Source organism: Histoplasma capsulatum, genomic scaffold, assembly GCF_000149585.1.
Source record: "Histoplasma capsulatum NAm1 scaffold_3 genomic scaffold, whole genome shotgun sequence".
NCBI lineage: Eukaryota > Fungi > Ascomycota > Eurotiomycetes > Onygenales > Ajellomycetaceae > Histoplasma > Histoplasma mississippiense.
The window spans coordinates 2,372,919-2,400,404 of record NW_001813980.1 but is presented as its reverse complement, the minus strand read 5'-3'; the positions used below and the strand labels follow the sequence as shown (position 1 = coordinate 2,400,404).

Below are 27,486 nucleotides of genomic sequence, written 5' to 3'. Positions count from 1 at the left end.
GGCAACTTGACCTTTTTTTGGTTCCCTTCTTCTTTCTCTCTTTCTTTCTTTCTTTTTTTTTTTTTTTTTTGATGCATACTCCAAAAAACACCCCTCTGGCAGCAATCAAATTTCCGCTTTTGAAGCCCGGATGGGTTTCGAGATGGGATTGCATTCATTGTCTCGTTGGGGGTGCGGAAGAGAATCGTGGAGGGCCGTGGGGAGGGACCTGGAAGTATGGAGGGATCGTGATTTATCGGCCGCCCTTCAGAGATCATATCCTCCGTAGCAGCCGTGCCTGCACATCAACATCTCACCAGCCACTGTATGCGAGCATGGAAGACAACATGAAAAGTACTAGTACTTACTTGTATTGTGGAATGGATCGTGGATCGCAGATCACGGATCACGGGCAGTTGGATATGCAGGATACTAGCATCCGGCAGGGAGAAGAACGGCTTTCGCTGGTCTTGTTGGTGGGATAGTTAACTAGATCTCGACAAAAATATAGGAAAATAGAATAAAAATAAGATAAAAATAGTCGGCTCGTTGACTTTCTAAAAGCATCCTAAAAGCATATTTGAAAATGTAGCGTATATGCCCACTCAATTCTTCACTACTAACCTCGATCAGTATACTCCGTACCCCCTCCCGCCATCCCACCCCACTGACTGACTGACACACTGGAATCCGAGATGAATCATGGGATTCCCCCAATGCCGCCAAAAAGCCAGATCCAGCTCCCGCAGCGCAAAATCAGAGGAGGAATTGCTCGTCATCATCCCTGCTGACACTCCCCAGCACCCGGCAGGGATGGGCGATCGGGCACGCCATTGGGCCGTAATGGTGGGAGGGGGAGGGGTAGGGCAGTTTGACAAAAAGTTGAAAAATTGCGAAAATCGTTGCAAAAAAAGACACCACCAGAGGCCCCAAGGAGACGGCAACCCAACATTCGCCCACATTCCGCATTTTTTTCATGACCACTGTTCTTGGCGGGCTGGCTGGCTGTCTAGCAAAGAATGCGCTCTCCAGCGCCACGCTTCGCCAGGGCCTCCCAGAAAAAAATTGTGTTTCCAATTCTCGTGTAGTTGAGGGAGTGCGGGGGGATGAGATCATATGCGACAGCCGTTACAGAAAAAGGCCGCGCTTATTGATATCCAATGTAGATGGGTCCGCCGTTGCGTGCATTCTGCGATCTATCGCACCACGCCCATCAGGATACCATCCAACGCGTAGAGCCAAGGGCAAGGATGGTAGGTTAGGTGGGAGGATTGACTGGATTGGATTGGATAAGTTCAATACCAGAGCCTGCCTACTAGTATTAACCAGACCCAGGGGCAATACTTTAGAAATGGAGTCCCCCAGACATGTCCTGAGCGTATTCTTGGAGACCTATTTGATATGTAGTTAGTTTGTAGCAGTTATTCTAGCTTATGTATGTATCTGTGACAGATAGGCGCCGTTTCAACGCCGGTTAAATGCATTCTGCAAGCCAACTGGACAGTGTGGTTATAGTGAAAGGTTTGGCTGGGTGTCTCTCGAATCTTAATTACCGCCGAGGGGAATTCTACGGCTCGATGATTCAGCAGCTTTAACGAAAGTTTACAGCAGTTAGCGGAACTTGGGATAACGTTTGAGATGGGTGATATCTTTTTCTTCGTCTAGCTGGATAATTCTTCTAGTATAGTTACTAACTAGTAGCTGCGATGAGTACTATGGACGGCATGGGTGAGAAGGATGCAAGATTGGACAGAGAAAATGCCAGAACAAGATAATAAGATAATAAGACTCGCGAGCCGATAATTTAGCTATACTGGTAACCTCGGGAGGGAGGAAAGACGCTCTTGTGTTTTTTGGTTTGGTTGCACTTCTTTGCCTCCGCCTTTGAAAGCGAGATCGTTACCCGGAAATGTGCCAGGAATGGGCGGAAGAAATAGGGAAATCACATTCTGGAAGGATGTCAATTAGCAAAGGCAAATATATATATACATTTTATCATTCTGGGAAGAACATAACTATGGCGTAACAGAAGGGGAAGCGGGAAAAAGGAGTGTGATGCAAAAATCTTACCGCTCCACTGGATTCAACCCTAACAACCGCATCCCGTTATGCAAAACCTGTCTCGCACAGTCATACATCGCCATACGCGCCTTTTTCAGCTCAGGCTCGCTCCCAACAACCTTCAACACATCATAGCCCGAGCTAAGCACGTGCGTCATTCTGAAAAGGTACGTTAAGATAGTCGTGGGTTCGAGCGTCTTGGTCGTGTTGAACACGACGTCCGGCCAGGACGCGAGTAGCCGGATCAGGTCGATCGCATGGGGCTCGGTGAGGAGGCTGAGGTTCGCGGAGCTCAGCTCGGAAGGGTCAATTTCGGCTTTGCGGGTCATGGAGCAGAGGCGAGCGTGGGCGTATTGGAGATAGGGGCCAGTGTCGCCTTCGAAGGATGTCATGTCATCTAGGTTGAATTCGTAGCCGTTGATTCTGTGGATTACTGGTATGTTAGGAAGTAGGTACGAGAGGGGAATTTAAGCGATTTTTCCTTTTTTGAAAAGCAATATTGAGGGATGAGGGGGATGTTTATCGACATACCGCTTACCGCTCATATCCTGGACCATCACCGACGTGATTCCCAAGATATCAGCTGTCTGTTCAGGATTCGCAACCTGTTCGTACTTGGCAGTGTTTTTCTTCATCACCTCGTGCATCTTCTCGCCAACGTCCTTGAGGATATCGTTGAGGAATTTAACAGTACCCTTACGAGTGCTCATTCCCCGAACCATACCGAAATTGACATGTTGGCATCGGTTCGCTAGATCTTTCCGACCCACAAGCTCGGTGACCTTGAATAGCTGCGCGAGATGGAGATCCTGCTGGGCGGCAACGACGTAGAGCATTTTGTCGAAGTGGAATTCTTCATCTCGCTCGACAATGGCTGCAATATCTCGAGTCAGGTAAAGGGGTGTGCCATCCTTTCGAACCACAATCGCTTTGCCCAATTTCTTCGCCCCATGCTTAGCAAAATCGACAATCACAGCGCCCTCAGACTCCTCTGAGACTCCCGTTTTTGCCATGGCCTCATATGCCTTGGCAAGGCTTTCAGGCTTAACTTGCGATTCACCGGAGTAGCGATCGAAGTCGATATTGAGGCGGGCATAGGTTTCCTTGTACTTCTCAATACTCAAGTCGCGGAATCGTCTCCAGAGCACGAGGGCTCCTTCATCACCGTCTTCCATGCTCTTGAAATACCGACGCGCCTTTTCATCATAGCTGACATCAACCTTGGCTTGCAGCTCCTTCTCCAACTCAGTGGTATCCTCATTATTTTCTTTCTTTTGCTTAATCTGCTCTTTGAGTTCCTTAATGGGAACCTCCTGCTCGGCCACGTCCTTGTTGATTTTAACATAGACATCAAACAAGTGATTAATAGGATCCTTAATCAGCTCCTCCTCATTTCCATACTTTTCATAACCGTTTGCCAGGAGACCGTATTGCTTTCCCCAATCACCAAGATAATTCATTTTGATCACATCCCATCCCATTACAGTGTAGAGGTTGGCCAAGAAGCCTCCGATAATCGTACTTCGGAGATGGCCAGCATGGAACGGCTTCGCGATATTGGGAGATGAAAACTCGACAATAATTTTCTTCTTGCCCTTTGACGGGTCAGCAGGATCCCGAAGGCCGACGTTCGCGTTTGTGCCATATGTTGCTCTGTTCTTCAGAATGGAGCTGATAACGGTTTTTGTGAGGGGTTCTGGCTTGAAGTAGAACTGTATATGTGTGCCTGAGACAACAGGTGTGCCAATGAGGTCTGATGGAGGAAGGTTTTCCACAATCTGTGCCGTAACTTCTGCTGGCTTCTTGCCTTTAATTTGTAGAGCGGGGACCTAGAGTAGGAGGGGAAGCAAGCAGAAAATAGAAAAATAAAAATTAGCTATGAGAGCCAGGTCAAGATATATTTTTTTTGATTGCTATTATGTGTGCCCAAGCCATACCGCTAGAACTAAATCTCCTTTATCTAGAGAGTTTGTCCATTGTATTTTGGGGTACACAGACAGAGAATCAATCCCAAGCGCCGCCCCTACGAGCTCCGCAACATGCACGCGGTATGTGTCGACGGGGTTGACAGCGGGGTAGCAATTTGGATACTTGGACACCTCACTCGTGGTGGAGTGAATTGAAAGCTGGGCCACGGTGGGCGCCGAATCTGCCGTCATGGTTGTACGGAAGCGTTGATGCTGGTTCTGTGGTGAAAAGGAAGTATCGCGGGGTGTGCTGGAAGAGAGGGCACGGTGTTTAGGGAAGGGTGAGCAGTTCAATCGGAGGGTAGAAAACCGGGCTACCTTGTTAAGTACCGGGGCATAGTACGGTTGAAATATAGATTTCGGAATGAAGAGTGCGCCGTAAAAAATTGGCTGGCGCATATACGCTAGTTCTTGGGGTTTATTCTTGAACCGTCTTTGGGTTTTGTCTCGCAACTTTTCTTTAGACTTGCGGGCTCAAAAAGTTACTCGCAGTGGGGAAGGCGGTGAATGACTGATACGGGCAGAATATTTAATATCAAGACAAGGATTCATTGTGAATTTGGACTTCTACCTTGCGGTATGTATTTATGATAAGCAGCGTATTAAAATTCCATAGAATCTTAAATGAAACGGGTATAACGGGGGGATTATAACTGGCTATTCGTATGTCAATTATCCACTCTCCCATATGTACTAGTACTAGTAACTTTTGTGTTGAAATCCTGCTTCCCAGAAGCGATCATCAGCGCTAGATCTAAGATCAAGACTCCCCCATTCTATTGCAAGTTTCTAAAAACAGGATCAAAGCCATGCGCTCAAATTGAACAGAGAAAAGCTATGAGGGTACGACACAATTCCTAACAGTCGCCAAAGAACTCCATCATTCCACTGCCGGGCCGAATCCAATCCCGTACATCTGGTGACTAAAAGCAAAATACCTGGTCCTCTAGTTTGCTAACGAGTCCAGCCTTCTTGAATCCCAGGGACTCAGTTGCTTTCTTCATGGCGCTAACCATGGGAGGTGGTCCGCAGATCAAGACCTTTGTATCGGGCGCGGCAGCCGGGAGTTTGGCCTAAAAAAAAGAAAAGTATTTAGTTAAGCAAATGTTGAAGAAAGCGAGGGACAAAATCCTAGAGCACCAACAGCTTGAGACTGACCCTGATCATATCTGGAGTAACGAAGCCAACGCCACCTTCCCAGCCTTCTGGTGGGTTGTTTAATACATAGAAAACTCGGAATCCATCATCCTCCTTCGCCAACTGGTCCAGTTCATCTTTTAGGAGGATGTCATCCGGGTTGACGTTGGCAAATATCAGATCAACCTGGGTGGTGTCGTTGCCTCCGTTCCGCGGCCTTCCTCGGATAATAGCTTTAATGATTTGGAGCATTGGCGTAATTCCGGTGCCGCCAGCGATCATACCAATTTTTTTAACCATGTTGGGGGTATAAACCATAGCTCCTTTCGGACCTCGAACCTTCATAGTTTGGCCAATGCGCAAGCCAGCAAGATGTTTCGAGATGTTTCCTTGAGGATATGCCTTGACAAGAAGGTCGAAATAGCCTGCTTCCTGGTCCGAAGAGATAGGGGTATAAGATCGCATGATTTCCTTTGTCTGGCCCTCGATAGTTGCAGCGAGAGAAATATGTTGACCAATGGGTAAACCAAGGATATCTGTAGGGCGCGGGAGGGCGAAGCGGTAAATGGCGACATTGTGAGAGACGATGGTTTTCTCTTTCAATTCAAAGTTTTGGAATTCGGTGGGATTGAGAACCTTCCGTTGTCCTGTAGAAAAAGCAAGGGAAGAAAAAATCATTGTTAGGCTGCAACGTCTCCAATGCCCAGGAAAAGCTGGGGTCTGCATGCCAGATACTGAAAAGGGGATTCTAACTCACTGTTGCTAAACACTTTCCCCCCAGACAAAATCGCGGCGAGAGCTACTGCGTAGGGAAGCCATTCCTTCTTCACAATGGCAGTACCGAAAATCAGGAGAGCGGACGGGATATACATGCCGTTGATCGCTTCGCTTGAAGTCCAGGAACTATGGTGCAAGCAGAAAAAAGGAGTCAATTTTCCAAGAGCGACTGAAGAAATTGAAGAGGGACTGAGATCTCACCTCATAGCTAAACACCCGCAGGGACCCCGACGGAGACAACAGGAAGTATCTTACAACAGAACAAACGGGCGGGGCGGGGGTGTTTAAGGAGAAGAACGGCGCTTGGAGTTGTTTTTGCTCTGGAGAGTTTGACTGAACCTTGTTCTGGAGAAAAATGGTGAGAAATGTGGCGTTACGCATTGAAGTTGTGCGCCGAGCTCCTTAGGCGCATAGGGTTTAGCGCTTCTTAACTTAACCTTCTACGCTCATATGCAAGTTGAACTTATTGTGTCCAAATCTGTTTACACAGTACTGGAGAATACTAACAACATTGCCATTGAATACCAGAAAACTGTTTGAAGGACTAAAATCCTCCGAAATTTCATCACCGTCTTACGTTTGGGAGGAGCGCAGGTGTGGTGGTTTTTAACAGACGGATTAGGGCCTCTGGAGCGTCCAGTCAAAATGAGCCTGGAGTTTATCCTAGAGGCTGTTTGGCATCTTCTATTCATTTGAACTTTTACAAAGTGGGACAGACGAGTTGCAATAAGTTTCGATGGTATAGAAAGCAGCTTTGGCAGAGACTAACAATTAAAATAGCCTTTAAAGGTGCATATACTGATTTGACAACGAAAAATGCATACAAGATGCAATTCTTTGGGCTGAGTATTAGGCTCATAATTGAATAGAGGGAGGAACGTTTGTCTACTGCCACCCAGCGATCTAGTTTGTGATCTGGGAATATTTACAACGAGTACTAGTAACTACTTCAAGCCTGCGGATTTTTTACAATTAATTTAATGAAAAATACTAAATAACTATAGTAAAGTTAAGTACGATTTATCTCTAGTGATAATAGAAGACCTGAACGTATGTGGTTTGCGAACGTAGCCGTGGGAAAATTTAAGGTTAAGCTTAGTCTGTGATTTGGGTAAGGCTTAGTGCCTAATAACCTTAACCAGATAACCAAGGATACAAGGACACGCACCATGGCCAAAATGCCACGCCTGGCAACATTGGACGAACCCCTCCCCCTATCTAGCAATATTGCCTTCGTTTTCTTTGTCCGTATCAAATTCGAGATCAATTGGGCGAAATCCTACACCCATTAGTACACCTGAGAAACATGGGAGATATACCTCCTCAGTCGCTTAACCCGACATCCGCCCCCTTCAATCTCACTGATGTTGACCGCAATGTCCTCTCTCAGACGGATGATGAGTTCGTCTATCACGATTGGGCTGATCTCAAGAGCATCATAGGTCCGTCGCCACCACAAAGCCATTTTCCGTTGAAGGAAAACCAGGGAAGCCATCATCGCTAACTCATCCTAGCCGCAAATAACCTTGAAGTATTGAGGCGCAAGCCCAGTGACCTACGGCGCTACATCGCATGGACAACAGACATTAAGGCGCAGTACGGATCGATCACAAATTACATCTGTAAGGAGCGACTGCGATGGCAGCTTCATGGTTCTGCTCCTCAGGCCTTTTAGTGCCGAAACCCAATTCCTTTTGCAGATCCCAGTGATTACAAGATCCTGCGCAATGACTGGCCCTACGGCGTCACTTCAGATATCACGCATCTAGTGATATGGCTCAAAAATAGTATCCCTGTTAGGGAAGACAGCGGGGATATGACTGAGGAATCGCGTACCCTCATTAATGATTTTGTTATGCGAACGTTTGTTGCTAGGCTTGAGAAGCTCTTTCGTGATGCGAAAGATAGGGTTTTGTGGTTCAAGAATTGGACATCCCTGCAGAGCGTGAGAGCGGTGGAGCATGTCCATGTCGTTGTACGGGATGCCCCTGATGAGATTATTACTGAGTGGACTGGGGAACATGCGAGAACTTAGAGTGTGTGCACCAGCTGTTTCGCATTATGTTAGAGCCAGGGAAAGTCCTGGTCGGTTTGACGCTTCAGGGTTGCTTCTTTAATATTTAGACCTGTCAGAATTGATTGCCAGTTACCTCTTTCCGGTTATTCGTTAATGGGCTCAATTGAGCGGTTTCTACTTGCCGTCCACATCCACACTGCCTATCCGCCCGCTTATCCCGCCAAACTACACGCTCCTCGAAGAGTGCATTGATTACCATTTTATATTTTTAATGGGAATCGACTTCGCTTCTTACAGCGTTTGATATGGATATTTCACGCTTATTACCGTAGGATTGATAGGAAAAGAGAGTAGCTTGAGGTACGTACATATGAGGACATCTCAGTTCTTATCGAGAAATAAATTACAGAACAAATCAAGGGGTAAAATCAGGAAAAAGGCTGGCAACTGCTACGGAGCAAATAAATAAAAGAACAATTGACGAGAAGATATAATGTATCTCGGAATACGTAAGAAAGCATAATGACAATCACCTGAAATAGGCTGAACCGTCCCACAAAATGGTCGAGAAGGGGACTGGTAGAAACGAGGCAATACATTGGAGACTAACAGCAGAAAAAAATCATAGGGATAAACAACCGTTACACCGTAGCCATAAAAGTGAGAACCAATCTGCCAGAACTCCAAGCCATCTACAATCAAGGAAAAACGCATGGAAGATACACGTATGATAAGGTGCAACTCTGCTGATGGAACATATGCCTTTCTTATGACTTTTGCTCTTCACAAACTTTAGCGCCTCGTCCCTCGATACTACGTCAATGGAACTAGCTTTATGGCGGAAACTGACACCATAGCACTTTTCTGCAACGAGAAGCATCTCCGGTCGGAATGTCGTGCAGATAAATTGGCCGTTGGTCTCTTCAGCGATGGACTTGAGCATCTGTGCCACAGCTGTCCGGTACTGCGCATCAAGGTTTGCGTCGATCTCATCGAAGAGGTAGAAGGGAGCTGGGTCGCAAGCTTGGATGGCAAAAACAAGGGCCAAAGCGCAAAGACCTGTTGTTTTTTTTTTTTTTTTTTTGGGTTTCGGGTTAAATATTGAGGTTTGACCGAACGAAAGGCGCTTTTGATGGGGTAAGGAAGGGGGATTCATCTATAGCACTCACTCTTTTGTCCTCCACTGAGTTGTTGGATGCGCTGCTGGTCGTCATGCTTGCTGTTGAAGCTCACACTGATGCCAACGCCAACATAGTTCTCCACACTATTCCGTGCTTCCTCTTCATCGGAATCCAGCTCATCTTCTTGCTGAGTTCTACGATCCGTCTTGCGTTGGATAATCAAACGACCTCGGCCTGCTGGGACTAGTTTCTCGAAAATCTGGGCAAACTCACGCGATACCTGCTTGAAGGTCAGTTCGATGGCTGCGTCCTTGCGATGATCCAGAACTGTAATCAGCTCTTCAATTGATTTTTGGGAAGAGTCAAGTTCTTCTCGTCGCTTTGTCAATGTTTCTCGCTGTTTCGTGAAACCGTTATATTGTTCAAAGGCTTGTTTGTTGACATGTGAATACTTCTTCAGCGCTTCATTGACTTTGTGCAGGCGTTTGACCACTGTATTGGAGTCTGTGTTTTTGAATTTTGTAAAAGCATCGTCAGGGAGGACGCCAAGATCGCGAATATTTGCACTACATTCGGCTGCTTGCTTTGTCAACGCAGCTTTCTTCTGCATACTTTTTTCCATTCGTCGTTGATGCTTTTCCATAGACCTAGCAAGGTCTTCCAGTTCTCGTTTGATATCAGCCTTGCGTTGTTCTAGCTTGGACAGATCAGCCAATCCTGATTCCATGGATTCCTCCAGTTTCTCGAGACGGAGATCGAGTGAGTCTAGGGATTTTTTATGACGATCAATTTCCCGTTGGCTCTCCTTGAGATTCCCATGTGTGCTATCACCGCCAGTTTCAAGTTCGTGGCCAATCAACTGATCTAGTTTCGGGTTTAAGTTTTCACGTAACTCAACTTCAATGACAGATTTGCTGGTTTCAAGTTCGCTGCGGCTACTGGATAGCTCTGAATGTTGACTTCTTAGTTCTTGGACAGTCGAATTGAGAGATTCAAGTCTCGCCTCTTCCGCATTTGTGAGGGCTTTCTCAAAATGTGTCGAAAGTTCTTCTTCGTGGGCAGTTATTTGATCACTCAATGTTTTAACATTAGCCTCCATGTTTCGGAGCGCACGTTGTTTTGCTTCCAGAGTATCCATCTTGTTCTGATGCATGTCACGCTTGCTCTTAATCTCTTGACGTAGTGGGATGTTGCTGCTCTGCAACTGTTGTCTCCTCTGTTCGAGCTTTTGCAGCTCCCCTACAGCTCTAGTAATCAATTGATCCATTTGTTCGAGCTCCCTTCTGATCTCGACACCCCGGTTCCGCTTGGATTCGACCTCATCTCGCCATTTGGTAACAACCTTCAGACCTTCAAGGCGAGATTGGCGAGAGTCGTGGAAACCACCAGTCAATGCCCCTCGTTTGTCCGACCGATCGCCTTCCGGAGTGATGGCATTGACGCCATGACTCCGAGCATATTGTGCGGCGACTTGAAGATTGGGACAAATGATAGTCTTGCCAAAAATTTGCTGGAATGCCTTTTCGAATGTTTTATCGTACACCAGCTTTTCGATAATCGGGATGGTGTCGCTGGCACGTGGTACATTTGCGGGTTTGGGTTTCAGTCGATTCAGTGGCATAAATGTGACTCGTCCCAACTTTTCTTTTTGTAGCACCTCCAATACCTTCGTTGCAGTTTCATCTGTGTCGACAACATAATGAAAAAGACTCTGGCCAGCGGTTACTTCGACAGCAGTGCGGTACCTTTCATTGACGTCAAGAAGCTCAGCAACAGTCCCGTATGCACCTTCAAGGTTAAGTTGTCTTTTAATCCGGCGGACAGCGGCAAGGCCCCGGCTTGTATTATGATCCATCATATGAGATACGTTCCTCTCTGCACGGTCTAGTTCCTGAGAGGCATTGGATATGATGGAATCGAGACGTGCTTCTTCTCTCCACAGCTCCCTAAACCCGTTTATTAATATATTTTCTTGAAATACAGAAAAATGATGAACTTGGTTAACATACTTTCTCTGGTCCATTAGTCGATCTCTTTCATCCTTTGCACCCTGGACCTCCTGCTCCATCGACTGTAAAGCATTGCCTCTACCATCGAGTTGCTTACGCAATTTTTCGATCTCGGGCTCGAGGAGAGCAATATCATTTACGAGTTGCTTGATTTCTTCTTCCGTTTGCATCCTTACAGCCTTGACTGTTGAAAGTGACGTATAGGTGTCTTGGATTTCCCGTTGAAGCCATTTATCTCGTTCCGATTTATTTCTGAATTTGGAATTGCGCCCTTGTTTTGCGTACAGACGCTGTCTCGCCGTTTCTGCTTCGTCCAACTTCGATTTCACCTCTTCTTCTTGCTTCTGCTTCGCCTCAAACTCTGGAAGGAGCTTGCTGAGCTCCTTTTCGCGTTCCTTGATCGCTGTTTGCACCGTCTTCAAATTCGCATCATGACGGGCTTTAGCTCGCTGTGCAGCTGATTGTCCCTCGGAAAGGGATTTAGCCCGCAGTTCAGCCTGTGCCAGCACTCGCGATACGTCGCGGCGATCCTCCTCTATTTGCGTCTTTTCCACTTTGAGAAGTTCTACTGCCTGTTTCAACTCTGAAATTTCCGCGTCTATCTGTGCGATGTCATTTTCGCTCTGAATAAATCGGTTGCGATTTGCATCTGTATCCTCAACTCCTGTTTGTCGTTGGCCTTCAATGTTCTCGAGAGCGGAGGCAATTTCAGCCTGCTCCCGCGAATAAATCGTATATTCGAGGCAGCGACGCTCTCTGTCTTTCTCTTGGTAGTTTTTTAGTTCGTCTTTTTCTTCTTCTAGCTCTGCAAGCCGCTCGTTTATATAGTCGAGTGACTCGTCGATTTTCGCCCTCTTATTGTTCGTTTCATTCATGATCTTCAATGATTCTGCGCGACGCGCCTCATATACCTGCGTACCTGCCACTTCCTTTAAAAGAACCAAACGCTCTGAGTCTTTCATGTTTGTCAGAGTTGTGACGCGACCCTGCGGAACAATGTAGTAAGGGTTCGATCGCGAGAATCCGGCCGATTCGAGTAAGTTCATCACATCAGATTTGGTTGCATTTTTGCGGTCCAGAGTATATTCATCCTTCTTTGTACCAATGGTCCGGCGTAGGATTAGTTCTTTCTTGCCAGTAGGGAATCGTTCATCAGAGTTGTCGAATATGATTTCGACGTAGGCCGACATTACTGCAGAACCAGAGCCCTCCTGTATGCTGTCAGTTGATGAAAGGCCCACAATTAATTGGATGGGCTTGGGTTTTCGTACATGTAGCAACGCCTGCCGTTCCTCCCTCCCCATATGAGTATATGCGTCGCTAAGTACGAATCGAATCGCGGCGAAGAAGTTACTCTTCCCGGATCCATTACGTCCTACAATGACATTGTGCTTGGGGGAGAACGGTTCGATAACCGTCTGATCTTTGTAGCTAGATAGTTCGCCAGAGATTCTCAGCTCGTAGTTCAATCGCTATCGACAGATCGCTCACTTACTCACCTTTTGAAGCCTTGAATGATGATCTGTTTGATATACATCTTGAGCTTGGGGATTCACGTCTCCTCCCGCTCCAAGGCAAAGAGCGTAGTATAATGTTGCGGAACCACCGTGAGACACGTATAGGCAAAGAAACTGGTCTCTGCGATGGCAAGAGCTGACAAGTTGCCCGTTGCGCCGCCGTGGGAAACGCGTTGGAGTTGGGTGAAGGTGACCTGGACGCGTTCCCGATTTGGTATTAGGGCAAGCTGGAGGGGCGGAACCAGGCTAACGATTTAGCGTCTATAAAAATTATTATTTTGCTGGCGCAAATCTGAAATGGCATAAATTTTGAACTTAGGAAAAAAGAACGTACGTTGCCCAATAAACTAAAGGGCGGGTAATTTGCAGGCTTTTGATTCTTTTTTTTTTTTTTTTTTTTTTTTTTTTTCCCACTATGTCTGCAAATTCGATGGTGACGGTGCCTGGTGCGAAGGACCTTCCAGTTTCTTTGGATCCAACAGAAGAACAAACCCCGCCACAACCGGGTGTGGAAGACAAAGAGGATGAGGAATACTATGATGATATTTTTGCAGATGAAGACCTTGATGAAAACGAATTCATGTCCTCCAATCCAGCGGACTTTACAAAATCCTACAATAGACAACGCCGGCTAAAAGAAGTCGCTGCGGATCCAAACGCTCCTAAATCAAAATACCCCAAAAGCAACCCCCAGAAACCCACAATTAATACGCAGGCGAATGTCGACGACCAGATTTCTTCTCTCTCGCGACATGCCGCAAAACTACGGCTAGATGACCTTCAGTCAGGCCTGGGGGGAAAGGGCGATAGAGGGGCAGATAAAAGTGACCGCGCAACATCAGAGCAGGTGTTGGACCCTAGAACCCGTATGATCTTGCTGCAGATGATCAACAGGAATGTGGTGTCCGAGGTCAACGGGTGTCTTTCTACTGGTAAAGAGGCTAATGTTTACCACGCCGTGTCCTACCCAGATGACGATGGTGAGCCACTCCAACGCGCTATCAAGGTCTATAAAACTAGCATATTAGTTTTCAAGGACCGTGACAAGTATGTCAGTGGGGAATTTAGATTCAGGCAGGGCTACAACAAGTCCAACAACAGAGCAATGGTCAAAGTGTGGGCGGAAAAGGAGATGCGAAATCTAAAGCGCCTTTACGCCGTAGGCATACCATGTCCTGAACCCCTCTATCTCCGACTTCACGTTTTAGTCATGGGGTTTCTCGGAAACTCTAAGGGATTTGCGGCTCCGCGATTAAAGGATGTGGACCTTACCGGACCGGATCCCGAGGAACAGTGGAGAGCTCTCTACATCGAGCTTCTCGGCCATATGCGCACAATGTATCAGGAGTGCCGATTAGTACACGCAGATCTAAGCGAGTACAATATCCTCTATCATGAAAATAAGCTCTACATCATTGACGTCAGCCAGAGCGTTGAACACGACCACCCCCGCAGCTTGGAGTTCCTCCGTATGGACATCAAGAACGTCACGGATTTCTTCCAACGAAAGGGAGTTCACACCCTTTCGGAGATGGCTGCATTCGAATTTATTACGGCTAATGATGGACCAAAAGCTTCCCCAGGCTCCAGAAATATGTCAGAAGTATTGGAAAAATTGTTTGTGACTCGAGCACAGATGGAAAACGAGGGACATGCTGATGCTGATACCAGTGCGGAAGTTGAAGTCGACACAGCTGTTTTCCGCCAACAATTTATTCCCCAGACGCTTGAGCAGGTATATGACGTGGAGCGTGATGTGGAGAAACTTCGTAAGGGACAGGGTCAGGACCTAGTATATCGTGAACTGCTGGCAAACAAAGGCGGCACCACGACTACAACCCGGCACTCACTGGTTGCTGCGAATGACGAAGCGGAAGAAGAAAGATCAGACGAATCTGGAGGCGTTTCTATATCGGGTGATGGGTCCGAGTCTGACTCTCAGGCTGAAGACACGGATCCGTTTACGAAAAAAGCTCCTAGGGGAAAGCGGTTCGAGGATAAGGACGCGAAGCGGGACCATAAACGACTTGTGAAAGAGGAGAAGCGCGAACAGCGAACCAAGAAGATTCCGAAGCATATTAAGAAGAAGCTTGTCAATGCATCGAAGAGGAAATGAAGTAGTGCATTTTCCTTTTCTTTTTGAATTTTGTTCCTCCTACTATTGAAAGGAGTGGTTTGGATTCCTGCGGCCGCTATGGAATTGGTTTTGGATGACGATTGATGACATTAACATGAATGCGACGCATTAGATAATGTATGCTGATTCTTATGCCCTTAAATTACAATAGTACTCTTTTTCATTCATGGCATTCAGGCTAGGAACGCAGTGACCTAGTAGTCAGTTTCAAATATATTATCACACTCCTCTAACCAGCTGTAAAATACAGCGAATAATAGCGGGCGAATCTATGAACGCAGGTGTGCTACCGCCAGCAACCTAACAGGAATAGCTTCTAGTGCAGAAGAATTTATGCACAGAACATCCCAGTTTACTTTAAAATCGCCGAAGCATTCGGGGCATTTCAAAAATCAGCTGCCAAAAAAAAAAAAAAAAAAAAAAAAAAAGCATGGAAAACCCATCAGAGCTCTCTTTGGTCCTCATTCCCTCTCATCAGATCAAAAAGTAAAAAATAAAGAAAGAAATGAAAATGACCGCAAAATATTAGCCTCACAATCACCTCATCCCCCTCTAGATTCTCCCAGTTTAATCAAATCTCTCTCAACAAAAGGACGAAGGACACTATGTTCCGCGGCGACGAAAACAATAGGTATATTGGCCTCTGCCAACTAACTGATGCATGCTCATACATACATGTAACGTCAGTGGACTGAAAGACAACCACACAACACTAGGAGAAATGCGAGGGATGAATAGATTTTTCAATGCTCAAGATTGCGATCCATTTTTCTTTTCTTTGCTTGGTTTTTTCTCTTCGAGAAGGGTCGGAGCCAAAGTTTGTTTTTATTTAGAAAAATAAAACAATGGCCGTCTTGCTTTTTGTAGCTTTCATCATTTGGGTTTTCGTTCAGTTGGAATTTCCACGCACTTGGCGGCCTTATAGTATTCAATGACGTGTAGTTATTCGAGCACAGGGAGAAGAAATTGGGTGTAAAAGCGCCTTGCGTGGCGAGAGCAGAGGGGGAAGGAAGGAGTAACAAGGCAATCCAGCCTTTGAGGTGGGAGTGTGAAGCTGACATTAACTTTGCCCACTGAATAAACGACGGCGGATGAAATATTCGCAGTTTTCTAAAACCTTGCTGGTTGACTGGCGCTCTCTTTTTGATACTTTGAATTGCTGAAGAAATTGGCGAGGGAAGTGGGTGCGAAAAGATGCTGCAAAGTTTGAAAGAGAGCCATGTGACTGGTCCTGACAATTTTCCAAGGATATGGAAGGGCTGTAAGCACGTATCCAGTTAGGCCGCGTAATAATTTAGTGCGATATCTATATGATATACTCAATCCAAGTTCAAATGCAGAGTAAAATTTTATAATATCTCCTCCTTTGCTAAATGCCATCAAGTCATGACGGGGACAGTCCGGGGACAGTCTTGACTTGTAGTTTTAACCGTGCAAGCGCTTGTTGGACAACATGTTTCGGCAACTGCGGTATACTATCGTCGATTCCACCGGTGCCATAATCATTTTCAGTAGCAATCACAGGAGTAGTATTATCATGTCCGGCGGTTGAAGGTATGTCGGCGGCAGCACCCTCAACCGTATTATCATTGCTATCCTCAGCCTCGTCCTTCCTTTCAGCATCCTGTTTCTCTGAAGGCATGTGAACAGCTTCCCCACCAACATCTAGTTTCCCGCCAGATACTCTTTTAAACTCCACCCGAGCAGGACATCGACCAAGGCCAGGCCAGATATCTGATGGCAAGTAGTCTCCATATTCTGTCCTAAACATCTCACGGGCCCGGACATCCTCCTCGAATAGCCTATCGAGTTCCCGCCTCGTTTCCCCGAGGACCTTGTCAACAGCCAAGCGGACAGCTTTACGGCGAGTAACTTCCATGATAAGTCTGTCATAAGCGTTGAGGAAGCCAGCGTAGAGATTACGGAGGTCGACGAGCTCAGCCATGCCCGCCTGGATATGCTCCTGCTCCTCGTTCCAGACACGAGTAAAAGCGTGCGCTTGGGCGATGTAATCTGTTAGCTGTGATGAAGCTAATGTTGATAGACGATGGAAGATATCCGTCGTCGATGCGTACACAGAACGAAGCAAATCACGCTGCTCCCACACCCGTTCAAGAGTTGTTTCCATCTCCGCGATACGGTCTTGGATTTCTAAGACGACGTCTTCCGCCTCAGATGCGTCTTTTGTTAACACGCTTATCATTTCTTGGTATTCTGCATTTGTCATTGGTTCGAGAGGTGCGTTGAGGTTGCGACTTCCATTGTCATCTTGGATTTCATTCCCAAAAGTGACCCCTACGCCAACGCCAGTTGGTAGGTCGCCGGCGATGGAGCGAGCAGCGGCACCGCCGCCTTCAGTATGCTTCACTGCCGTTACACACAGGTCAAAATGCCTAACCAAGGATTCCAGGAGGTCAGCCATCCCCCGGGCGTGCGCCTCAAGGGAACGTAAAAGCTCTGGAACATGGGAAGGAGATGGAATGCTGACTCGCGATGCAGAGGGTGATGAGGAAGACAATGATGATGACAAGCTTAAGCGCTTCTTAACTGCATCACGATATTTGCTCAAAGCTTGGTGGATCGAATGGATATCATTGTCGAATGCGCGGTTAGATTGGTCTAGTTCAGCTTGTGCGGCGTTAGTATTGTCAATCGAGGCCTTTAACAACAACTGGAGATCTTCCACGCCGCGATCATCAACAAAATCATATAAGGATTTCGATTCCTCTCCTGCAGGTCTAAATGCGGATTCTACAGGCGTGTCGCGTAGCATGTCTAACGTTTGCGTCAGCCGCTCACCGACGGTATCCATTTCCTTGAGGGCAGCGGCGAACTCGGATCGACCCCGCTGCGCCACCCGCTCAACTTCCGTTCTCACCCCATACAACAATTTGAGCTGCTCGTCTAAGCCCCTCCTGAGAAAGCTGGTACGTGATGAGATGATGACACTCTCTTCTAAAGCAGCACGAGCAGTAGTAACGATTTCATTAGCTCGCCACACATGGTGGATGGACGACAGAGAGCGTTTTGCGGCAACAAGGTGTGAGACCAAGGTTTCCAGATCAAGTTGCTGGGATGAATCACTAGCTTCCATATCATCCACTTGGTCCGGACTCAGCTGGGGTTGTTGATATGGCGATGGCGGCATTCTGGAGAAATGGGGAAACAGGACTTTGTTTTCTTTTCGCTTTTCGCCGCTTTTCCTTTTTTGTGACAAAGAATATTTTTTTATCCATTCACACTTTGATGCTCTTCTGTTACACCTACGGGTTCCTCAAATTCCGATTCGCGACCAGTTGGGTTGTGGCCTTGTGTCACCTCGACATGGTTTTGATTCTCCGGTTGGAGCTGGATCGAATGAAATCTAATTCCATCATCCTAATCAGGTATTAGCAAATGATTTGGACACATGCAGGCATAATTTCCAACTAAGACGTTTAAACAGGGTTTTGTAAACAGTGGTGATTTAAGGAGTAGACCCTTGGTTGCTCTGGTCTGTTGGGCATAACCAACACATTCAGCCCAAGCGTTAGGGACCAACAATGGTGTGATTAAGGGCCGAAATAAGGTAATCAGCTTACCGAACGGACATCTAAGGGGCTTTTCTAGTCTGTCAGGCCGTCCATGTATGAGTGTATCATATCTGAACCAGGAATGGCGCCGTGGATTGCCCGGATCTTCTGCTGAGCGCTGTGCTGGTATAGCCCGAATGTTGGAAAATGGGGGTTCTTCCAGAACCAACTATTACAGCGGGGTCAATGGCGGAGTACCACAGTACCATGCCCGATATCATCCACTGCTTATCCTTGGCAAGATGGATATTTAGATGTGGATATGGAAAATGGAACATCAAATGTTTGGAGCCCCATATGATCACGTGGTATACTTATGCCCCATCCGGCCTAATGTCTGATGTCGCTACGATTCGTCGCTATGGCGCCAGTTTTTGAGGTCTGGTGGCAACCCTACGTGGGCGCAAGGAGTGCAAACTCCCAACGACCAGACGGGCCGCTGGTGAATGAAAATATAAAGACCTATGGTTAGCATCCGCGTTGTACCGATTCCTTTTTCCGGCGGGAATCCCTCGTCATACCATCGTGCCTGTTACTCATCTTCAGAATTTCCTAGGTGGCGGGCTTAGGCATACTCACCTTATCATCAGTTAGACTCAATTTTTCACTAATAATGTAATCCTTAAGCCTCTCAACCACGGCCTCGAATTACCTTGTCAAGCCGCACACCATGACTGTCAACATTGACAGCCCTTCACGGGAGCTGAGAAAGGATGCAGATGGGTCTCCGCGCAAGCGAAGAAAACTTGGCGGATTTGAGACCTCAGATACAACCGTCGCAGCAACTTCTCTTCCGCATGCCTCGCGATCGCAGGATTCCGAAGATCCTGTCCAGTCTCTTGGAGACCGTAGCTCACCTATGGCCGCATCTTCAGCTCAAGCGGATGAGAATGCTGCCTCATTTCTTACCAGGAATATCCGTGACCACTACACATCAATGAATCGATTCGAGCCCCGAAGGATTGACTTGAATCCGAACTCCAAGTACTGCTACCGTCACAGGCCTGACCTGAAATGTCGACGTCAAGCGGATGAGTTGACAATGGACAAGATGCAGCAGGTAGGTCACTTACACCAATACTGCTTCAAGGGAAACGATGTGGGATGGGAAGAGAAGGAGTGAAAAATAAGGGGAGGAGGGAATAGTATCTCTGGCTTTATCCTATCAATTCAACTAATTCAAACGAATATAGGAACTTCACACTCTCTCACAAGTTGACCAACAAAGCATCGCCCACTTTTGGTCTCTATTTTCGACTGCTCCGTCCAAACACCGAAACCTAATGCTACAAGGACTCCTTGCCCAATGTTGTTTCCCTCAGCTCTCCTTTTTGGCTGCTAGCGTCCGCGACTTAATCAGAATTGACTTTCTTTCGGCCCTCCCAACGGAAATATCTTTCAAGATCCTTTCCTACTTAGACACAGCATCATTGTGCAAAGCGGCGCAGGTCTCCCGCCGTTGGAAATACCTTGCTGACGATGATGTCGTTTGGCATAGAATGTGCGAGCAACATATTGATCGCAAATGTCAAAAGTGTGGATGGGGCTTGCCACTTTTGGATCGCAAGAGGCTCCGAGATTCAAAACTCCAGATGCAAATGCGAGTCGCTTGTCGCGGTGTGGAAAAGGAATTGTCAAGTGACATCACGGAAAAGCCTGATGACGTAAAAACTCAACAGAAGCAACTCTCGGTCCCGTCGGACTCGCCGAAAAGATCGCAATCTCCGAGCCATTGGCATTCAAGAGATGAAGACTACTTCAAAACTAGATTCCGGCCGTGGAAAGATGTGTATAAAGATCGGTTTATGGTTGGCATCAACTGGAAGCATGGTCGTGCCACAACGAAAATATTCAGAGGCCACACGAATGGTGTTATGTGTTTACAGTTTGAAGATAATATTCTGGCTACAGGATCATACGATACCACCATCAAAATCTGGGATACAGAAACAGGCCAGGAGTTGCGCACTCTTCGTGGTCATCAATCTGGAATTAGATGTCTTCAATTTGATGACACCAAGTTGATCAGTGGTAGCCTTGACAAAACCATTAAAGTTTGGAATTGGCGCACCGGGGAATGCATATCGACCTATACAGGTCACCAAGGTGGGGTGATTTGTCTCCACTTCGATTCGACCATCCTGGTCTCGGGCTCAATGGACCACACTGTAAAGATATGGAACTTTGAAGATAAATCAACCCGTGTCCTCCGTGGCCACAGTGACTGGGTCAATTCAGTTAAAGTAGACACAGCGTCTCGTACTGTATTTACCGCCTCGGACGATCTAACCGCTCGTCTCTGGGATCTCGATACAGGCAATATCATCCACACTTACCAAGGTCACGTAGGACAAGTTCAACAGGTCCTCCCACTACCGCGTGAATTCGAATTTGAAGAACACGATGCCGAATGTGCAGACGACGGTCAAAGCACAACTTCGGGTGGTGTTAGTTCAGAAAATGAATCCGATCATCATCGTCATCATCATCATCGTCGACGCAGTCTTTCTTCAGAGTCACAGCACGAACCACAGCCCACGGGCAACCCACAACTCTCGCATGCATTGTCACCACCGTTCACTGATATATTCAAAAATGGCCGCCCGTTACCACCACGATACATGCTCACTGCCTCTCTCGACTGGACCCTTCGTCTTTGGGAGGTCACAACCGGCCGATGTCTGCGGACTTTCTTCGGGCATGTAGAAGGAGTATGGGCGCTGGGGGCAGACACTTTGCGCCTTGTGTCTGGCGCTCAGGACCAAACGGCCAAGGTCTGGGATCCTCGCACTGGGCGGTGCGAGCGGACCTTTACGGGTCATTCAGGCCCGATTACTTGTATTGGCCCTAAGCGATAGCCGTTTCGCAACGGGCAGTGAAGATTCCGAAGTTCGCATGTATAGCTTCAGGAGTTGAGATATAGGTTGCTGACATCCCTTCCTTTTGTTTTTCTCCTCTAACACTGATTGGTGTTCCTGTGGGGTTTCAAGTCGAGTTAGCTGGAGTTTATTGTTATACCCAAAATCGCATGACTATGGGAACTTTGAATTTGAGGACAATGAAATTTCTGCTTCGCCCTGTGGATCAAATAGGTCTTTTATGTTCACATACCACCATTCTGTCTTTGTTGCTTTGAAGCGTTTTAAACGGTCTTGGAAAATAGAGACGTGAGGACTTCGAGGTATGCATATGAAAGAAAAGCATTCTCTCCCCTCCTTCCAAACACGTGCCTGATGGCTCGTTCCTTCCAAGGTTATATCGAATTACCTATATCTTTTTTAATCTATAATACAAATTCTAAACTCAATAGAGCCGTTGAAACAATCTATATGAGATCCCCCCTCCCCAAACCCCCTTTTTTCAATCATTTTTGACCCATGGATAACTTTTTATGCACAAATATGTCTTCTCCTTAAGTTCAATCGCCCCTCTCTTTTCCCTTCTACCAGAGTGGATTGGCGGGTGGATATATCCTGTCCTCCATCACGCCATCTTCCTGTCCGCTCAAATGTCACTTAAGTTCAAGACATGCAAATATTTACTAAACAGAGGGCTAGAGCCGATCAATCGGTTAATTCAATTAACTTTTAAATATGCTGCGCAATTCTGCAGTCAATCTCCCAAAGTTTACCTGAGTTATCAATGAATATACAAGGGGAAGGAGAAATTATGCTTCTGTGCTTACAACTCAACCCCAAACATCATCGCCTCATTGCATTCCTTACCACATAAATACTCCACAACATTTTCGCATCTGTCGGTCCCTTTCTTTTTCCTCCCTCAATTTCTCTACCTCTGCTCATGGCCCAGCAAGTATAACCATAAACTTACATATATGCACAGGAAGGACTTCGCTCCCTCGAAAAATGCAACGCAGATCCGGAAGTCCCCAAGACAGCTCTAGAGAAGGCTCAAGACAAGGCCGGCGCTACTACTCGGAGCTCGAAGAGACCTCCAGCAGCTTGCTGGCGAGGAGAACTAGAACTGACAGTGCCTCTAGAAGTCCGCCGCCATCATACACATCCACCTCCCGTCTAGCGCACGCTGACGGCGTTCTTCCGATTTACTATTTCCCGACGGTAGAACCTCTACCGCCCAACCATGGTTTAGAAAACGTACCAAGGGGTGAGTTTGTTTTCCCTATTTTTTCTTTATTTTATTTCGCCCTCTGGGACACAATTCCGAATTACTACGACCATAAGTGAACAAGAGCTGACCATATACAGAAATCATAACATGTGGCTCCGAAGAAGCGAATTGCTCGAGAATCCCATATGACAGGAGAGAAAATACAAATACGGAGCCATTGCATGGTCCGCAAGACAGAGGAGAAGAAGCTAAGAAGGCAAGCAATTATAGCCCAAAGAGAAACAAGATATCACGAGAAAACGAATCTTCTAGTTCTTTCTCTGACCATTCGCGCCGAGCCCAACGTCAGGAACCGAAGGGAAAAAACTCAACCACCCCGCAACAAAATAAATCCTCTGCTGTTGATTCTGAGCAACCTCACAGTTCCTATCATCAAGAAAAGGAGGAAATATTAATATACCCAGGCAAAAGGAATTCAAGCGCTACCCATTCTTTTTTTTCTCCTCGCCTCCCTCAGGAAAGAGAGGAAATATTGATTTACCCAGGCAAAAAAAATTCAGGCGTTACTCATCCTTCTCTTTCTCCTCGCCTCCCTCAGGAAAGAGAGGAAATTTTAATTTATCCGGGGAGGAAAGACTTTTCCAATTATCCCTCTGGTCGCGAGGAATTATGATATGGCCTCCGTTGCTACTAATATAAACGGGGCCCTCCGACAACAACGGGAAATGAACACCACTCATTATGAAAAGGCAGAGGGCTTAAAAAAGCGGTAATAACTAGCTGGGAAAATAACCTCAACAACGCCATTCTACAAGGTGTGAGAAATCTATCTGGCATCTTCCCCAAAACCCTAATGGCTCTTTTCGGGTACAAGATCCTCTCTCGCCGAACTGTCTTCTGGAAAAACAACTCCCGGGTAAAAGAAATTATGCACTTACAAAGCCAGTCTTCCTCTTCAGGCTTCTGATTCTCAAGAGCTGAAAGCTCGGCGAGTGCAGCCTTCGAATCACATACCGTTTCATTAGCTTCTCCATCTACGGCATTCTATCGCGGATATCTTGTTTCGCTAACCTTGGAGATGTGCTGTCCTTGAGGTCAATTAATGTTGAATATTTTTTATTACATTTGTTTACAACATATCAATTTCCGAATTATATCCTTGATTTGCATTGCGACTCTCGATCTTGTTGCTGCTGTGATCTTAATTCCATCATATGTGACTATTTCAATATCTTACTGGATCCTGAAGAAATTTTCTTGACAGGAAATTGAACTTGAAACATTAATATTCGGGAGACGGAATAAATTGCGTTTGTTTCCAGTCGTTCTCTTTCTGAAATCTTTGGAGTTTCATGTTCTCCTTTTTTGACATGTAGGGACTGTTGAAAATAGGGTTACTATGCTTTCCCACCTACGGATATGATATTAAGTGATATACGACCATTTATAATATGAACTTCTTTATGTACAGTACGGTATAATCCTGTTTTGCCTTTCACTTCCAAGCACCAGGGACATACATAGACCGAGAACATAATGAAAACTAGGATGAAAAAGGATGAAAAAATGCAAGGGAGATCTCACAATAAGTCGTAGGACCCTATCATACATACCAGGTCAACAGGCAATAAAGAAATAAACTGTATAATACATAATCACATAGCCAAACAGCCTACACCCAACCCCACCTTGTAAACATTGTATGTCCTTAAATTCTTACATTTCCCTCCGCCCTCGCCTCTGCCATCCGTAATCGTCGCCGGTAATGATCGCGGAACTTCATTCGGATAATGGTTCCGTAGCCCACAGCGCCTAAAAAGACCCCGGCCCACGCACTGGTTATTATCAGGCCCGTTGGGAAGATACCTAGAGTGGTGCCTGGCAAGACGAATGCAGTGGCTGCAGCTACGATGCCCGGGAGTCTAGAGTTGGCATCGGGCATGGTTATGTTGACAGGGGAGTTGTCTTTGTTTGTGAAGAATCCTGCAACATAGGATAGGGTGTCTGAGGATAATGTGGTTATGACGGATTTCTGGTTTTGCGGGTTTGAAGCGCCAACGGTTATGTTGGGGATTAGAAGGACGCGGATGTCGTCTCTGGAAACATCAAGTTAGAAAGATTTTCTCTTTCCCTAGAATGTGGTCGAGGAAGTACTCATGCAAATAAGGGGTTTATCGAACAGGGACAGAGTGACATTGGAAGCAAACATACTTTGTCAGTTTATTAACTTGTAGCTGCCTGGATATTTGCCCGAAATTCCGGAATTCCTCCAGCAACTTAACCTCGCCCTGGTCATTTCGAGTCTTATCAACAAGTCGACGGGGATTTGAAATGGTAGCCTGCGGAATGTTCATTTTCAGTGCGTACTCGGAGAGTGGGATTCCTGCAAACTCTCCCACCGCCTCCGTCAGCTTGTACACTCTGATATCAGCCTCGAATGCGCCAGTTTTGTTGTCGAAATAAGGTATATTGAAGCACGCCGCCATGCCAGATGGGTTCACAACCGTCACCAAATCGTCGAGGGCCTTGAGGCAAGCCTTGTCTGCAGCTGCGTTGAATTTTTGTTCGTCAAATACAGGTGGAGGAGCCAACCCTGAGGTCCCGGTTGGCGGATTCTGTTCCGTCGCTGACCGTGACGGAGCATCCTGCTGGGGTGACGCTGTTCGCTTCTCTACGCCATATCCAATTCGAAGCAAGCTGAATGCATCCCGAATGGCGGTTTCACGAAGATTCGTAGACTGACGGAAAATTGGCCGCTCCAACATCCGTTTCGCGAGGATTGGCTGGATGGATGCGAGCAGTACGAATGCATAGAACGGCACTGATGCTATTCGCATCATGAAAGGCCTATTACATATGCAGTAGAACAGGACAAGTCATATGTTGAGGAAAGACAGATTGGAGTAGTAAATGTGGTGAAAGCCACCGAAATATCGAAATCGTCACAGACGGACACAGTCCAGCAATAATTGCAGCCGCTGGCCAGCAGGGTGAAGAGATATCAACAACAGCCACTGTAGCGCAAAACCATATGTATAACAGATTGATGCTTCTGCCTTAGAACAGTTATTTGGTGATTATCTCCACCGACAGAATAGGAAAAGGAAAGACGAATCCAGATGTATACAAACTTAAGCAAATGGATAATTAATATTTGGAGGGAACTAGGAAGGAAAAAAGAACAAAGGGGAAAGAAGATCCAAAATCATGGATACTCTTGGGGCCAGGACGAAACACAACGGCTTCATCTTGTTTTGCCTTGGGAAAAACCTGAACCAGACGGTTTTAAATCAAATATCATGGTGCATGGAACGCATGATAGAATAGGCACTAGCAAGACTCTCAACAATCTCGTTCCCCAACTGAGCAATGAGAACACAAAGAAAGCGGACAAGGCATCGCGTGCTGCAGTTGACGTCGCACTACACTGGATCTCCGTATAAACTCAGGTATTCTGCGTGGCGGCACATTTTTTGGAAGGCTAGAGACTGTGTCCAATGAAGCTCGGTTTTTACATGCTCAGTGAAGAACTGATCTTAATTTCATGGCCAATCACCAGGGGCACTGTCGCATCGATAGGATCGATCATTTGGGCTGGGAATCCTAGACCAATAATCCTGGAACGCTTTGGTCTCCTGTAAGCCAAGAGATCAAACCTTTGACGTTGCAGATTTGGCCAGCCTCATCCCGGGCATATCGGACGGCAGAAGTCGGCACTAGCTCAAGCGCTCATGAGTTCATTTGTGGGGCCAGCAGAGAGATAGTTAATCCTGTGTCAATCGCGTACTCCGTACATGGCATCAAAAACGACACGCCTTCCACCAAGAGCATCCAGTAGAAGAATACGATATCCGTCCATACAAGAGAAGACACATCGCACTTTGACTTTCTCTCGTGATTGAAGTTTTTCTCTTTTGCTGCTCAGCCAAAGTGCTATTTTAGTTGGCTTTATGGTTGTGGGGTCCGGCGTTTATGCTGGCGCCAAGTTGCAGAGGAGCCAGAATTTGATAACAGCTCAACACCAAAAAGAACTCGCACATGTGCTACTATGTAGAGCGGATATGCCAACACGAGACAGGCCACCCTTGCTGTATTCTGCAAGGTGTGCAGTCTGCCCTTGTGTGTAGCGCGATCTTCTACCAACCGATCGGGTGCTCTAACCATGCTGCAGCCAGCAGCCAGTTAGGACTTGAGTTTTACTTCCAGTATCTGACTTGATCAGTGCATTTCATTTGGGCTTGTTCTTCCCAAAAAAATAATAATAATAATAATAATAATAATAATAAATAAATAAATTGTCTTGATCCATAATTAACGTGAAGGTGAGATTGTGTAGCAGAGAAAGCAATTGTTACATTGACGTTTGAGCTTCGTCTCGTGAAGCTATATATGCATCCCCGGGAGGTCCCGGTTGACTGGTCTCGCTTGGCGATGCGTTTGGATTTTCATGTCTACAGGAATTTTTGCATTTGTGAATTTCCCTCGGCGAAACAGGAACATTTATAATCATCATTATCATCGGTATAGCGCTGTGGAATTCTCTAATCCCCGAATGTAAGTTGCTGGCGTGTAACTGTTTTTTGAATAGCTGCAGAACTAATTTATGGAAACAGGTACCTAATGCCGAACGAGAATATCGGTGTTAGCAAAGAGGTATATCAGCCAGCTGTAAAGGAATTCAAAACACAATTTATAGCATTGGTTCTATCATGATATATATAACCTCTGCAAATTTGTAGAATGGATTCGGATATCGAACAACGCCCACGTGATATCGCAACCCCTAATCCAAGATGTCAAGCCAGAATAAACCGACAGGCACAGAACATTGCCCCATGGAACGACGTCAGGCACTGACTGTAGGTTGGAAAAGACACCATAACGAGCGGGGAAGCGGCAAGGAGTGCCTGCCACGGGAAAGAAAGTGTTGTCGACATCGCTCCTGCTCCGCCGATATAGCTCCCCCCGATGGTATGTGTGTGCGTATATAACATCTCTCCCCACTCGTCTCCTTTCTCTTTATTTCTTTACTCTGCCGCGCTACTTTTATTTTATATACGCTGAATATTTGCTTCTGTCAGTCACTCGTTTAGTGTTTAAGTT

The 27,486-nt window shown here is 46.4% G+C and overlaps 9 protein-coding genes across 9 annotated transcripts; 4 read left to right on the top strand and 5 right to left on the bottom strand.

The window, feature by feature from the left end:
* Positions 1-2,433: 2,433 nt before the first annotated feature.
* Positions 2,434-4,199, bottom strand: HCAG_03866 (arginyl-tRNA synthetase; the record flags this gene model as incomplete). The annotated part of the gene is made up of 3 exons (XM_001541718.1): positions 2,434-2,463; positions 2,568-3,869; positions 3,978-4,199. 3 exons carry the CDS (start codon positions 4,197-4,199, stop codon positions 2,434-2,436), a joined length of 1,554 nt encoding a protein of 517 aa, XP_001541768.1.
* A 731-nt stretch (positions 4,200-4,930) lies between these two features.
* On the bottom strand, positions 4,931-6,439 carry HCAG_03865 (hypothetical protein; the record flags this gene model as incomplete). The annotated part of the gene is made up of 4 exons (XM_001541717.1): positions 4,931-5,080; positions 5,166-5,791; positions 5,902-6,047; positions 6,429-6,439. 4 exons carry the CDS (start codon positions 6,437-6,439, stop codon positions 4,931-4,933), a joined length of 933 nt encoding a protein of 310 aa, XP_001541767.1.
* Positions 6,440-7,227: 788 nt separating this feature from the next.
* Positions 7,228-7,956, top strand: HCAG_03864 (conserved hypothetical protein; the record flags this gene model as incomplete). Its single annotated transcript, XM_001541716.1, has 3 exons — positions 7,228-7,363; positions 7,436-7,543; positions 7,622-7,956. 3 exons carry the CDS (start codon positions 7,228-7,230, stop codon positions 7,954-7,956), a joined length of 579 nt encoding a protein of 192 aa, XP_001541766.1.
* A 604-nt stretch (positions 7,957-8,560) lies between these two features.
* Positions 8,561-12,605, bottom strand: HCAG_03863 (chromosome segregation protein sudA; the record flags this gene model as incomplete). The annotated part of the gene is made up of 4 exons (XM_001541715.1): positions 8,561-8,997; positions 9,108-11,005; positions 11,069-12,499; positions 12,568-12,605. 4 exons carry the CDS (start codon positions 12,603-12,605, stop codon positions 8,561-8,563), a joined length of 3,804 nt encoding a protein of 1,267 aa, XP_001541765.1.
* Positions 12,606-13,000: 395 nt separating this feature from the next.
* Positions 13,001-14,701, top strand: HCAG_03862 (hypothetical protein; the record flags this gene model as incomplete). The annotated part of the gene is made up of 1 exon (XM_001541714.1): positions 13,001-14,701. The coding sequence occupies one exon, from the start codon at positions 13,001-13,003 to the stop codon at positions 14,699-14,701; it is 1,701 nt and encodes a 566-aa protein (XP_001541764.1).
* Positions 14,702-16,106: 1,405 nt separating this feature from the next.
* On the bottom strand, positions 16,107-17,870 carry HCAG_03861 (conserved hypothetical protein; the record flags this gene model as incomplete). The annotated part of the gene is made up of 1 exon (XM_001541713.1): positions 16,107-17,870. One exon carries the CDS (start codon positions 17,868-17,870, stop codon positions 16,107-16,109), a length of 1,764 nt encoding a protein of 587 aa, XP_001541763.1.
* A 1,094-nt stretch (positions 17,871-18,964) lies between these two features.
* HCAG_03860 (sulfur metabolite repression control protein) lies at positions 18,965-21,152 on the top strand (the record flags this gene model as incomplete). The annotated part of the gene is made up of 2 exons (XM_001541712.1): positions 18,965-19,354; positions 19,488-21,152. The coding sequence occupies 2 exons, from the start codon at positions 18,965-18,967 to the stop codon at positions 21,150-21,152; spliced, it is 2,055 nt and encodes a 684-aa protein (XP_001541762.1).
* Positions 21,153-24,091: 2,939 nt separating this feature from the next.
* HCAG_03859 (predicted protein) lies at positions 24,092-25,223 on the bottom strand (the record flags this gene model as incomplete). The annotated part of the gene is made up of 2 exons (XM_001541711.1): positions 24,092-24,479; positions 24,595-25,223. 2 exons carry the CDS (start codon positions 25,221-25,223, stop codon positions 24,092-24,094), a joined length of 1,017 nt encoding a protein of 338 aa, XP_001541761.1.
* A 1,607-nt stretch (positions 25,224-26,830) lies between these two features.
* Positions 26,831-27,155, top strand: HCAG_03858 (predicted protein; the record flags this gene model as incomplete). Its single annotated transcript, XM_001541710.1, has 3 exons — positions 26,831-26,937; positions 26,997-27,036; positions 27,123-27,155. The coding sequence occupies 3 exons, from the start codon at positions 26,831-26,833 to the stop codon at positions 27,153-27,155; spliced, it is 180 nt and encodes a 59-aa protein (XP_001541760.1).
* Between the last annotated feature and the right edge of the window lie 331 nt (positions 27,156-27,486).